Source organism: Hippocampus guttulatus, chromosome 9 (assembly GCF_054856545.1).
Source record: "Hippocampus guttulatus isolate MCC_2025c chromosome 9, RoL_Hgut_1.0, whole genome shotgun sequence".
In the NCBI taxonomy this organism is placed as follows: domain Eukaryota; kingdom Metazoa; phylum Chordata; class Actinopteri; order Syngnathiformes; family Syngnathidae; genus Hippocampus; species Hippocampus guttulatus.
This window is the reverse complement of record NC_141269.1, coordinates 5,402,583-5,415,728: the sequence shown is the minus strand read 5'-3', so window position 1 is coordinate 5,415,728 and position 13,146 is coordinate 5,402,583. Positions and strand designations below refer to the sequence as shown.

The window sequence follows — 13,146 nt, the reverse complement described above, 5'->3', positions numbered from 1 at the left end:
TGAGAAATAACTCCCGTGTATGCTGCCCGAATGTGCGGCAGGCGTGCTACCTCATGTTGTTCGTCATTAGCACAATATCGTCTCATGAGTCACTGCGATTCCCAGCCGCATTATCGAGCCATCGGTCGATATATCTCGAGTCTTGGAGTCATCCAGTCACTAATTGTCACACGGGGTCTTGAATTCACCCCTTGCTCTCTCCCCCCATTCTGCTAACAATCTGCATCCGCTGCTGATGAATTATAGATGCTCACTAATTGGCTTTCCTGCAGGCAGACACACTTCACACAAACCTTTGTTTGACCTTTCCGTCTTCGCGCTGCCTTCACAAACACACACATTGTACATAGAAGAGTTTTTCGACATCTTTGTTTTGCCCTACAGCGATTCCTCCCACTCGGGTTCTTCTATATAAGTCATTGATGAAATGTTAAGAGTTCTTCTGTCGCCATGAAAACGTTTAAGAGCTCACATCCTCCCGCAGGCAGTTTCGTCGCAAGTCATACATTCCTTCTCCTTTGATCCACATTCTTAGCTTCATACAATTTCTACAGTCTACATTTTTATAGCAGGAGTGCATCAGGTCCGAGCATCATTTGAACGATCGCACCATCCATTAAACGTGCAGTTTTGAGTTATTCATTTTCATCTAAACGTATTTCAGAGAGGTGATATACACTAAGCCTATAAAGATATCGGATTGTTTTGACCACTCTTTTGAGGCAAAATTGGGAGAGTAGTGGTGAGCACGTCTGCCTCATCGTCAAAAGTTCTGGGTTTGCTCTTCTCCAGTGAGGAGTTTGCATGTTGATACAGCATGATGGATGTCATTGGAGTTGTACCCAATGGAATATCCTATTCATAATTTCATAGTACCAGGCAGACCTGTACTTTTTGACTGCTGTCATTAAACTGGGTCATTTGGATTTATGTCATTAAACTGTGTGATTACATAATCTAGTGCCACACAATTAGTTCATACCACACGTTGATTACCTACTTACTCATAGCCCACACACTGTGAGAGGTTCATCTGTATTAGAGTTGACCTGTCGAAAGCACCAGTTTGCATCACTACGTCTGCAGTCAGAGAGCTTACATGAGCCCAAACAAGAAATGAGAAATATCATTATTATGCTATCTTTGCTTGCCTCTCCACGGATTCATAATCCACTCTAATCCACAAAGGAGGGAGTACTTCTTTTATTTTTAAAATGAATCCACAAGCACAAACAAGACTGGGAATTTTCCGCAGCAATTTTGGGTCAGGAAAATCCACCTGGGGGACTCCATCCAGATGTGTCCTGCTCAATGTCGGTCACATTCAGTAAGAGGGCATTTTAAATAGGGTATACACACGCACACACGCACAAAGAAACCACAAAAAAATGACCAAGGTTTTCTTTAGTTCATAATCTGATGATACGCCTCCTGAACACGACAGCAGCGACTCGAACAGGTAACACTCGCGAAACAACAAGTAACTGTTAAGAATGCTTTTAAACACACTTCTTGTGTCAGGTCAAGTCAAGGTCAAATCATCTTTATTGTCAAATATGCTCTATGCACAACATACAGTACAGATACAACTTCTTTCCTCTCAAGCACAAGAAATACATTTTGCAGTGGGGGCATTTATCCAGAAAAAAATTGCAGCCCTATTCTGGGGTGAAATTGCGTCGTTTCGTTTCATATATGTATTTTTTGTTGATTACCGTCAGATGTACACAAGTGGTAAGAAAAATACAAATTAATATACTATTCAAAGTTCATTGACAGGACCAAAAGCCAATAGAAACGCTCTGTAGCATTCATAGGCGGGGCCTCTTCTGTCGGCGTAGTCACGTCGACAATGTCTCCCTAACAACCGACCCTGGGATTCAAACTGTGGAACTTTTCCAGCGGTCCACACGCCTCATTAGTAAGTCACCCAAAATTTATTTTTGACTCGTCCTTAACAAACGCTGACGAGTCAACAACGGGCGTCTGGTGAAAGAGAAATTATTAAATGTTATCTATTCGCCATGGAGCTGCAAGCTAAGCTAACTGGGTAGCTGGTAAACGCTGCTTCTTCGGTCTCACTTTATCCGCCTACTTGTTGTTTACAAGTCTGCCACAATGCCTCACAAGTGTCCTTCGTTTTTTTTAACATACAAACTTGCTAATTTGTGTGGAAAAGGACATGTAAGTCTGGCAAATATATGCTTCGTTATGTCGTTAGCTTGCTAGGTTTGGTAGATTTCTTCTCCTGGTGTGTTATTGCTCGTGCTGCTAGGTACGAGCAAACGAAGTGTCCCTTTTTTAGGTCCAATTTATTATTCTTTATATATATTAACAGGAGTCGGAATGGCAGGAACCGGCGAGGGAAAGAAAGAAGAGGCCGACTACAAGAGACTACACAGCTTCCCTCTCATCAGGGTACATGTAATAAATAGAGTACCGGTAGTCATATCGTTCATGATGTTCTGTGAACTCGATCTGCAGTCATGTTAGGAGAGTGCATTGGTAAAAAAATACTGTTTGGAGACCGACAAAACAAACCGCCCATTATAAAGACAATCGTCACGAGGTAATGTACTTAAAAGTCAGTGAACGTCTGTAACTTAACTGCACAATTGATTAATTAAAAGGTACTTGTATAGTGACGAGGATGGATGGATAGGACCCCCAAGACTCCGTGTATTTTGTTTGAGTTTTTTTATAAAGGTGAGTTATGTAATTTAAATTGCTTTGTCCTGCTTTTGTAAGCAGTGACAACTCTGACAGATGTTTAATCTTTGTTTATCATCAACCGAAATGTGTCAAGAATCATTGGCACGTTTTTATCTAAATTGAGGAGAACAGTAATCAAAACTTAATATCGTTTACCATTTAAACTCCTTTTATATTTACAACTTGGGGATGAAGAATCAGTTTTGCTCAGTGTAGGCACATGCTAAAATGCTAGCTGCTCAAGGGAAGTAACACAAAGGCTTCTAATGCCGTTTTTTAAATACTAGCTGGTCAAGGGAAGTCGCACAAAGTCTACTCACACCTTTTTTAAAAAATGTAATGCCGTATATTTTTGATTCAACAAATGCCAAGTTATATTTGTGTTATGCATATTTGTGTTTGAAATTCCTCCACTGTGATCTACAGTGAATTGATACCTCGTCAAGAATGAACTTATCCGTTTGTCAGTTTTAAATATTTTTTTTCTTTCTTTTGTTTGCCCACCCATGCGTTAAATAGGTCTGAATTTCTTACCCAAAGTCAGCTGGGATACGCTCCAACTTCCCATGACCTTCAGAAGAATAAGCCAGTGTAGCAGATTGATGGTTTGGAAGAGAGTGCTGTCCTGTTTCTCGTCAGACAGAAAAACGTCAATGATGAATCAGGTCTCAAAGATAAGGTGTCGTTTATTCCTCAGCACACAGACATGCCCGAAGAAATGAGGGTGGAGACGATGGAGCTGTGCGTGACTGCCTGTGAAAAGTTTGCCACCAACAATGAGGTACGCGAGTTCTGATGGTGATTATTATTATTATGGCAGCACAAGGATGATGTACATGATAAAATTAGATTTTATTTACAGTGGATATAAAAAAAAAATAGTCTACATCCCCCTGTTCAAATGACAGGTTTTTGTAATATAAAAACGAGACCAAGGCAAATCATTTCACAATTAATGTGACCTATAACCTGTATAGTGGAACCTAGTAATTTGTGAGGGATATTGGCCATATCTGCCGTGAATAGCAATAGAAATTAATCCCTGAACAGGTGAATCTGGGGGTGCCAAACCACTGTACAACTCGATTGGGGGTGGGGGGTGACTTTTTGAGAAGTAAAACTCAACAACTGAGATCATATTTCTTTGACACCAATTTTTTGCTTTTGGGCTTCTTAGAGTGTGACAGATGTAGCACAAAAACAGCGATTCGAAAATTCCGCAGGAAAAAAAACATGAATGGTTGTTACTCAACTCAACTGTATTTATAGAGCACTTTCAAACAGCCATCGCTGCATACAAAGTGCTGTACATGGAGCAAATTAACACATACAATACATAAACTACATACATAAACTAGTTTATAATAAATCATGGAACCCCTCTTTAAGACTACGTAGTATTTCGTCTGAATCTAAACAAGAGTTTTTTGGTTCCGAGTGGGAATTGTTTTTATTTACCCCCCCCCCCCCCCCCCCCCCCCCAAATGTGGCCTTCTTGCTGCTGGTCTCCAGAGTGCCGCCAAGATGATCAAGGAGTCCATGGACAAGAAATTTGGCAGTTCTTGGCACGTGGTGATCGGCGAGGGCTTTGGCTTCGAGGTCACGCACGAGGTGAAAAACTTGCTCTACATGTTCTTCGGCGGGAGTCTGGCGGTGTGTGTGTGGAAGTGCTCCTAGCATACACACAGACACACAAGCTTTTTTTTTTTTTTTTGCTTGTCCCACTATCCGTTCGCCGAAAGAAAACCAGCCGCCGGTTGTACTCTGGCTACAAAAAGTCACAGAGGTTTGACTGCTGCTTGGACTTGGGGAGAAGAACTGTGACATCAAGTATTGACCTGCAGACACTTGGAACAGCTTCCTGCCTTATCTTCCATTTGTCTTTTTTTTTCTCAAGGAATTTCCACGGTGTCACCACTCACTCTGACAAAACAACCTAGCCGGCCAGGGTCTCCAAACACCTTTGTCCTCTTTCCTCTGCAGGGAGTCTCTGGTGTGAGTGTGTGTGTGTGCTGGACACACATGTGAACACACTGTTCTTTTTTTAAACCGATACCAAACATCACCACCTAAAATGTCCGTGTCATCTCTCAACTTTTCTTATAGTTGGACCCACTTCTCTTTCAATACAATGTTTTTTACATTTTTTAAAAAAACAAAACATGTACATAGTTGGATGTGACTTGAAACAAGTGGCATCTTCTTACAAATGACCTGATCTACTTTTTTTTTTTTCTTGTTGTAAAGGTTTTTTATAACCCGGCATGTTTTACTGGCTTTGTTCCGTATCAACGGTTCGCGACACAGAATGAAGGGAATTAAGCGGCGTGGTCCGCCTTTTCGATGTCGACAAAGGCGGAACTGTGTGCAACAGTAATGGCTGGGGCAGAGTTGGGGAATTTTTGCCTTCCTGAGGTAATATCAGAGCCATAACAAGAGGAACAATCGCCTGTGTCCAAGGCTATTCACCACACCAGGCCTGGTGTGTGAAGTAGAATACCAAACCCTCACTTCTCCCAACCCGTCGTCGCTGTCCGACAAGCATTTTATGCCAAGCATTCAATGCTGACGTCGGCAATTTCTTTACGTACACACAGCAGTGGCAATAATCCCCGCGCCTTTAGCCCGGGGGTCTGTGTCAAAGGTGAAGAAATTCAGAATCTTTTGTTGCTGCAATTGTTAGCAAGAGTTTCCGTGCAAGAGGTTATTGTACGTGCAAGAGATCAATGTGATATACATAGTGAGGGATAATAAAACTCTGAAATGTGAAACGGCAGCCTGCGCTCTTTGTATTTGTTGTCAGGACAGTCGTCCTTTGAATAGTACCGTTGGAGCGCAGCACGGAAGGAACAACAGTCGCAACAGTCATTAGCGACTGCATCGAGCGCACATCTTGTTGCGGCTGGATTTGCCGAAGTTAAAAAAAGCAAGCCGACTTGCCACCGAGGAATACCAAGCCGCCGGCGAACATAATGTACGACTCTTCAAACAAATACAGAGAAAACTCAAAAAGATCCCTTCCCGAAGTAACTTGACAAAGAGGAACAAGATGAGAGTCTACGCTTTTAATCAGCAGCCAAAGAGAATACAAACGGAAAGTTCAAATATTGTCACAGTTGAGATTTGTGGCATTCTTACAAAGCGCCTGACAGTAGCAAAATATTCAGAAACTATGTGAGTAGTAAATGGCCAAGAACTTTACTCTCAGCCCAATTTGTACTTTTAAAGACAACCTCTTACCATCATATCTTTTTAAAAACGGCTTGTGGAATTTCAAATCATCCATCTATTCATCCATTTTCCGATCCGCTGGGATAGACTCCGGGTTGTGCTGTAGTCTATCCCAGCCGTCTTCGGGCAGTAGGCGGGGGCCACCCTGAACTGGTTGCCAGCCAGTGGCAGGGCACACAGAGACCAACAATCATCCACGCTCGCACTCACACCTAGGGACAATTTAGAGTCGTCCAGTAGCCTGCCATGCATGTTTTTGGAATGTGGGAGGAAACCGGAGTACCCGGACAAAACCCACGCAGGCACGGGGGAGAATATGCAAACTCCACACAGGAAGGCCGCAGCTGGGATCAAACCCACGACCTGTGTACTGTGAGGTCGACGCGCTAACCACTGGGCTGCCGAATTTCAAATCAGAGACAAATATTTTTATTACGATGTCCAGTGCTTAAGAAACGTATCGGCACTGCCCAATGTCAGGTTTCTCACAGCTTCCTAAAATTTAGCAGCGTGGTCACGACCTACGGTTGGAATGACACCGTTGATGGCGGCTTGTCTTGAGAACATCACCAAGTCTTGGTCTGCAAGTGTTAACTGAAAAGAAATGTTTTCCCCCAGGCTCTGTAATGAAGTGACGTCATTGCCTCGCATATTGTGCCAGCGCAAGGGCACCCTGACCCACTGATGTTGACAGAATGAGTATAATGTACCCAAAACACGCAATCAGGTCACTTTGTACTCGAGCCACACAGAGAATATTGTGTACTCGCTACGGAACAAATCTGTCAACATGTTTAAATTGTGTTTAGACATTTTTATTTGATGGCTATGTTTATGGATAAATTGTGTGTATGTGAAGGGACAGATTGAGTACACACCATGTGACTCAATAACAGAGTGAGGTTTTTTTTTTTTGAATAATCCTGCTGAAACACAATTCAAAAGCAACGTTTGATTTTCATTGGTTAATTGTTGTACATTTTAAAATTATCATTACTTTTGTCAGATTCAATTTATTTCTGTGGCCACTGACCACTCTGGGTGAAAGGGAGTGGGAACTTGTTTGTCGACATGTGTACATGTTTCTGTCCGGACAGAAAGATGTTTACATTATCCGTCGATCAAAAGGAGAGACAGTTTGTGGTGAAAAGCTGAAGAATAAAATGAATTCCCCCGATACTGTGCGAATGCGCCCCCTTATATCATAGCATTAAAACAATCCTAATCGTAAAGTTCTTTTAACATCTCTTAAATGTACACAATCCCCAAAACAACCAAAAAGTGATGATTGAACCGGTCTAAAAAAAAAAAAATAAAATATACACAAGCAAGACTCCACACACACGACATGGACAGTCTCAACTCTCCGATGATGCCGGTGGGTCCTGTAAACATCAACCCGCCCCTCCTAACCTGCTGACAGTTTGGCGCATCTCATTCATTATTCATACCAACCCCCTCTTTAAATATCTCCTCCCACCTCCTTTATTGCTTTGCTGTTAAATATTCATACACGGAGTCACACTTCTGGCTCACCAAAAAGCTTCCATCTTGCACAGAAGCTTCCAGCGAGGGAGATGTTGGCACTAGTGGAGGGTGTTAAATGTCGTGCACTCATTCCTCGCATGCAAACTCGGAAGTATCAACAGGAGGTTCATGAAAATGGTTAGTTTAAAATTGTTGTTGTTGTTTTTTTAATGTTAGTCACTGCAACGTCTCAGAAGACTGCTCGGAAGTTTTTGAAATCCTCAAGTGTTCTCAGTTTAATTTTGCAGGGTCAGGTGATCAGGGATGTTTTAATTGTTATGTGAAAATGATTAAGAAAATTTCACATTAATCGGCGATGGGCACGTAAGGTTGTTTTTTTTCCCACCGCACACGAGCGGCTCGGTTCGGTTGAAACTGCGGCGTGTAGCACCGTAGCTTTCATGGCTGAGGCACAAAAACAAGCCATGCAAACGTGAACACTGATTGATTTTTAAGAGATGAAATGACAAGGCATTAAGCAGTCGGTTCACTATTCACAAGAATCGGAATATTTGGGAGAAATTTCAGGAGGCACCTGCAATGCACTTTGTAATTTACAGGTGATCGTCATTTGACCTTTTCTAAACTTTTTAATCCAGCTCTCAATGTTTCAGTAGTTCTTGCACAAGAACAGCAAAATTCACGAGGTTTTTTTTTTTGATTCATGGATGGACCAATTCATTTCCTGTTTCAATCGGAATTGTTCCTCTTTTTACGCTGGTCTCCTTTTGACATCACGGAATCAAGACGGCACCTAACAATGGATAAACTGTACCTCGCCAAAACAGGATGTTCGCAGAGGAAAGTGGTCACTGAGCTTAAGAGTGTCACAGAATGTCATCAACAGGTTGCAAGAGGCTTTCAGAGACTGGAACAGTCACAAAAAGGCATCGAAGTGGAAACACACAGGCTGACAACTGATACCCGAACCACCATTTTGCAACTGGATTTCGGGCTTGTTTCAGTTTTGCCACATACTGTGTCCTCATTCCATGTTTCTCTCGAGTTTGAAAGCCGAGCGCCGTATCTTAGCAACCGCCTCAGCACCTGAAAAAAAAAAAGTGGCAGCCGCTTCTGAGTGCTTGCGCAAGTGCGTGTGGGGCGGGTGAAAAGATACAGGTGGAACAAAGAAAAAGCGGATAGAGAGTCTCAAAAGTCACCCCAGGACAAAAAAAAAGAAATTGCACTAGAAAACGAGCATCAGGCCAGAACAGAGATGAATTTTTCATCTGAGCGTCACTGGTTGGCTCTTTTGTGATGGCGATATGGGAAACACAATTTCACTTCAATATAAGTGTGTTAGTGTTTCGACCATTGGAGACTGCGTCGAAATTAAAAGAGCGCAGTGAATTTTGGGAGATGTGAATGAAAAAGGGATAAAAGCTACTCTGCGGATGTTGATGTGCGCATCAAGGCTTTAACCAGCTTGTTTACGATACACCAGCATGGGACACAGCATGTTCCAAAAAAACAAAAACAAAATAAAAGAAGCACGGTCCATGCGAGGAGAAAAACAAATCATTAACACGGGGGGGAACGCATGAAGATGACAGCTCCCTGCTGCGAATTCCGAAGACCAGCAAATGAGAACTCATCTCTCCTCGTGTAAAATGTGAAATCCAAAAAAGAGAAAGGATATGACTTTTACCAACTGGATCTTGACGGCGGCTTGTGGGGAGCTTCATAGACTCTCTCTGCTTTAATTGAAGACCACACTGAGAACCTTGCGGCTCATCAAATATGAACGTCCACTCAGTTGACCAAGATGAAACTGTATTTCAGGGACAGCGGTTACCACAGTGGACAGTTTATCATGTTATCAGGTTACAGGGTGCGTGGACAGGTTAAATAAACGGCAAGCTTCTAACTTGTGCTGAGCAAGTTCTTCCACTGCGAGTCACAAAAAGCTACACTGGCCATCGTTAAGTTAGTTAGCAGGCAATTTCCCGGTTCATGCAAGGTGACGAGCAGATTCGGGTCACGGGGCGATTCCGGGGCATTTAACGTTCAGTATTTTCTATGGTGTTGTTTATCTACTGACCTGGCCTTCCCCAAAACTAAGATACACAAGTTGTAATTTGACAGAAGAGTATTGCTGAGTGGACTCTCTGCCAGTTCTGACAGTTCAAACGAGTGTACAGAGTGGTGCTCAGATCACTTTAACCTGGCACGGTGTCCAAACTGCCATAGTACAAACAAAAGGGTAAAGACTAACCCTCGGCTGATACCAAATATTCCTTTTCAACTTCAGCAGTGTGGCAGAAAGTCCGATTGAAGACGTAAGTTGTTTTTTTCCTTCAATGGATGTTGAACTATTCTGTGACTTAAGTGAATGGAGTGCTAGCTCAGGTAGGGTTATTTATTTGTGTTACTGGACATGCCCCCCGCCCCCCACTTCTCCCTCTCCTTGTTTCCAGGAGGATGATGTGGCGAATACGCCGTCGCTCCAGGACAATCTGTCTGTCCTTGGCACTCGTTTCCATTTTCCTGCACCTCCTCCTGATGTTTGTCTCCCTTTCTTTGTACCACCAACCCTGTGACCCCCCGCCACTCACTCGGACACCCATCGCCACACACCTGGCAAACAAAAGCTACGGCTTCACGGGCGCTGCAGTTCTGGCCGAATCAACGGACGGGCCACGAAGACATTCTCCCGGTGTCCCTCTGGACCATTTCCAGGGCGGAAGAATAAAAGCGGCCATTGTTGAGCCTCTTGCGTCAAGTCTGGCGAAGCTACGGGCGCTGTTTAACCATCCTCTTTACAATGCGCCCATGTCGGCCGTTCAAGACGAGGATTTGTTGCTGAAGGTCATACCAAAGCTGCGGTCCGAGAGGAGCTCCCAAATGTGGTCAGTAGACAGAAGCTGGATTTACAATCACTGCAGGTCCAAGTGTACCTTTTCCGATTGAATGCTTATATCCGATTTCCGTGCGCATTTCAAGTGACACGTATTCATTATAACTCATGGAACAACTGCGTACACCCACACCGCATGTTAACAACCACCAGGCGGAACACAAATGTTTAATGTTAGATATCGTTTGTTGACACACATCCGAAACATCGGATTTTGATCCATATTTGAAAGAGGCCTGATTGCGAGCTGAGGTCCAACGGCGAATGTGAGAGGCGACACTCCAAATGACCATGACGGTGTCCGCAGGGTGAGTAGAAGCCAGGAGAGTTACGACAACGCCCACTGGAACAGCAGCAGTGACAGTCATCCCCCCTGGCTGCGTTTTCATCTGGCCATCTCCTGCTGGCAGCTCTACCCCCACCCGGACCTCAACATGGAGTCTGTGATCCAACAGCTCGCCACTCACCCCATCGTCAGCTCAGGTATGATGTAATGGCCCGCTTGCGGCCGCGTGATGTTGCGACCGCTCAAGGTGAAATGGATCTCAAGCGAGGGGAATGCAGGGGAAGTCCACTTGAAGAAGGTTACATTAGAAAAAAAAAATGAGAGCCAACACTGGAGGTCATTGGTGAATGTCCTTTGAGGACAAGGGCAGATCGGAGGGACGGTTTTGAAGAATAGCTGACAGCCGCTGTTTAGGAGTGACACTTTCAAATGCAGATTCAACCCTTGTTTGATTCCGTCAGCATCAAGAGGCTTTTAAGAAACTTGGAGGATCAGCTGAGGATTGTATGGAGCTTTACATTCATTGAGGTCACACTTTCACTTGTTAGCGCAATTACATGACGCGAGAGGAAATTCAATTGATGGGTTTGTCTGACAAAATTGGGACCTGCTCAACTTTCTGTAACATGTAAACAACTTGAACATCTTTAAAAAGGATTCTTTTTTCAATTTCTCTGGAACCCATTAACCGATTTTCCAAATCCTTTGTATGTTGTGCTTAGGTTGTCGTTTCAGTTCCAACGACACTCAACATCTTGACTGACTGTTATTTTTGGGAACGTTGCTAAGAACACTCTCATCTTTTTTTTTTTTTCCCAGTGCAGAAAACCGGGGGTACGCAGCTGAAGCTGGTGATGTCATTCCCAAACTATGGGCAGGCCATGTTCAAGCCCATGAAGTGAGTTGATAATGGCAAAAATTCGCATTTGAGAGACCTTATGAAAAAAAAAGAAGTGAAAATTTCTTTCAGTTTGTGTGAATCCCTCGAGAAAAACGTACACGTCTCACACGTCCTTACTAACTTGCCGATAGATAATCCTTTTCCAATCAAGCGGTGCTACAGTAGAACCTGTCAGGTCGAAAATGAGCCATTCTTGGGACTCTGGTCGATCGAGGATATAATAAGGATGTGTGATCAATTCCCGAGATTGCGCTTCACAGTCACCTGTGACCGACATTCTGTGCTTGCAGGCAGGAAAGAGATGATGAAACCAACTATAACCTCTACTATTTCTCTGACTTTGAGCGTCACAATGCAGAAATTGGAGCCTTTCACCTAGACAGGTATGATATCACATATGTGTAAAGAGGGGTACACGCATACCAATTTTTAACATACACACTCGCAAAAAAAACCAAAAAAACATTAGTAAAGGTATCTCCGCCAAAAATCGCAACTGTCCTTTGCCAAAACCGGATGTCTGTCGGATCAAGACTAATGTGAGAAGCACTATCGTGCCACAAGGCATGCAGACATTAAACACAAAGAAGAAAGCTAAGAAGAACCGGTAGACGCTCGCATCACAGTTAGCTTATCTGGTAACTATTTTTATTGTGAATTCCATTCTCTTTCTCTGTGTCTGGCAATAGTGTGGGCTTCAGGTCATTCCTGACCGTGTCACGATTATGGCTCAACCCAAGTGGGCTTTGACCACACATATAAGGATTTGTGATCGTATATATTGAACAGGTTTAACGTTAACGGTTGTTGACACCACTGAGCTCACTTTTGACACAGTCACACCACAGGATAAAGTGGAGAGAAATGCTCAAATTTGACCCCATGATAGGGATCTGTTTCCCGCTATAAAAAAAAGTACAAGCGTACGAGTGTGCAGCTGAGCTTACGTTACATGAAACCCCACTGTAATTTCATCATGCGTCTCTGCCCTTCTCTGGTGTGCTCATTCAGTCACTTCTCAGCCTTTGTATTTCCTCACTCCGCAGGATTTTAGGGTATCGGAGGGTACCTCCAGTCGTTGGGAGGCAGGTGGATGTCGTCAAAGAGATTAAAGACATCACGACGGATCGCAAACTGGCCCGGACGTTTTTTAACTCCCCCGGTAATCCTTGTGTTAAATTTTCACTTTGAGATTGGGTATTTCTGGATGCTCCTCCCGTCTGTACTTCTCACTTCCCTCCATTCTCCCTGCTCTTACTGCTCCCCCTAGTGGGCAATGTGTGCTTCTACGGCCGCTGCTCGTACTACTGCTCCACAGAACACGCAGTGTGCGGCAGACCTACGGACTTGGAGGCCTCTTTAGCCCTCATGCTGCCCGACCTCTCCCTGGCCAGACGGAGGAGCTGGCGATCGCCATGGAGACGCTCCTACAGCCGCAGCAAGCTGGCAAAGTGAGCGGATCGTCAAGGTTGATTGTGATACATGGGCTGTCAGGTTACTTGCAAGTGATGTGTATTTCAGATGGGAGACGGACCCGGACTACTGCACGACCATCAAGAAAACAGCGCCCTATGACAAAGGAACAAGGCTGGTGGACTTCATTGACATGGTCATACTGGACTTCCTAATGAG

General features: G+C 43.8%; 2 protein-coding genes across 4 annotated transcripts in view; both read left to right on the top strand.

Moving 5' to 3' along the window:
* The first annotated feature begins 1,822 nt into the window (after nt 1-1,822).
* Nucleotides 1,823-5,488, top strand: LOC147199962 (dynein axonemal light chain 4). Of its 3 annotated transcripts, none has more exons than XM_086120755.1 (5): nt 1,823-1,921; nt 2,339-2,418; nt 3,410-3,493; nt 4,225-4,323; nt 4,610-5,488. In XM_086120755.1, exons 2-5 carry the CDS (start codon nt 2,347-2,349, stop codon nt 4,637-4,639), a joined length of 285 nt encoding a protein of 94 aa, XP_085976881.1. In that variant the 5' UTR covers nt 1,823-1,921; nt 2,339-2,346; the 3' UTR covers nt 4,640-5,488. The 3 variants fall into 3 exon arrangements, with proteins under 3 accessions (XP_085976881.1, XP_085976876.1, XP_085976880.1); XM_086120754.1 differs by adding an exon at nt 3,232-3,317 and having other exon boundaries at nt 1,825-1,921; nt 4,225-5,488; XM_086120750.1 differs by having other exon boundaries at nt 4,225-5,488.
* A 4,097-nt stretch (nt 5,489-9,585) lies between these two features.
* Nucleotides 9,586-13,146, top strand: part of LOC147199960 (extracellular serine/threonine protein kinase FAM20C-like) — a 31,107-nt gene continuing 27,546 nt past the window's right edge. Inside the window, exons 1-8 of the mRNA XM_086120340.1 lie at nt 9,586-9,749; nt 9,888-10,319; nt 10,635-10,810; nt 11,433-11,511; nt 11,805-11,897; nt 12,561-12,676; nt 12,785-12,965; nt 13,036-13,145. Coding sequence (XP_085976466.1) covers nt 9,892-10,319; nt 10,635-10,810; nt 11,433-11,511; nt 11,805-11,897; nt 12,561-12,676; nt 12,785-12,965; nt 13,036-13,145 — 1,183 coding nt within the window. The 5' untranslated portion in view covers nt 9,586-9,749; nt 9,888-9,891. The remainder of the gene's footprint in view (nt 9,750-9,887; nt 10,320-10,634; nt 10,811-11,432; nt 11,512-11,804; nt 11,898-12,560; nt 12,677-12,784; nt 12,966-13,035; nt 13,146) is intronic.

What these genes read in the sequence shown, in the direction of transcription:
- LOC147199962 (XM_086120750.1), top strand. Translation starts at nt 2,347, where the DNA reads ATGGCAGGAACCGGCGAGGGAAAGAAAGAAGAGGCCGACTACAAGAGA. An exon ending in ACAGCTTCCCTCTCATCAGG is followed by an intron (nt 2,419 to 3,409) that starts GTACATGTAATA and finishes TTTATTCCTCAG; the next exon opens with CACACAGACATGCCCGAAGA. An exon ending in AGTTTGCCACCAACAATGAG is followed by an intron (nt 3,494 to 4,224) that starts GTACGCGAGTTC and finishes GCTGGTCTCCAG; the next exon opens with AGTGCCGCCAAGATGATCAA.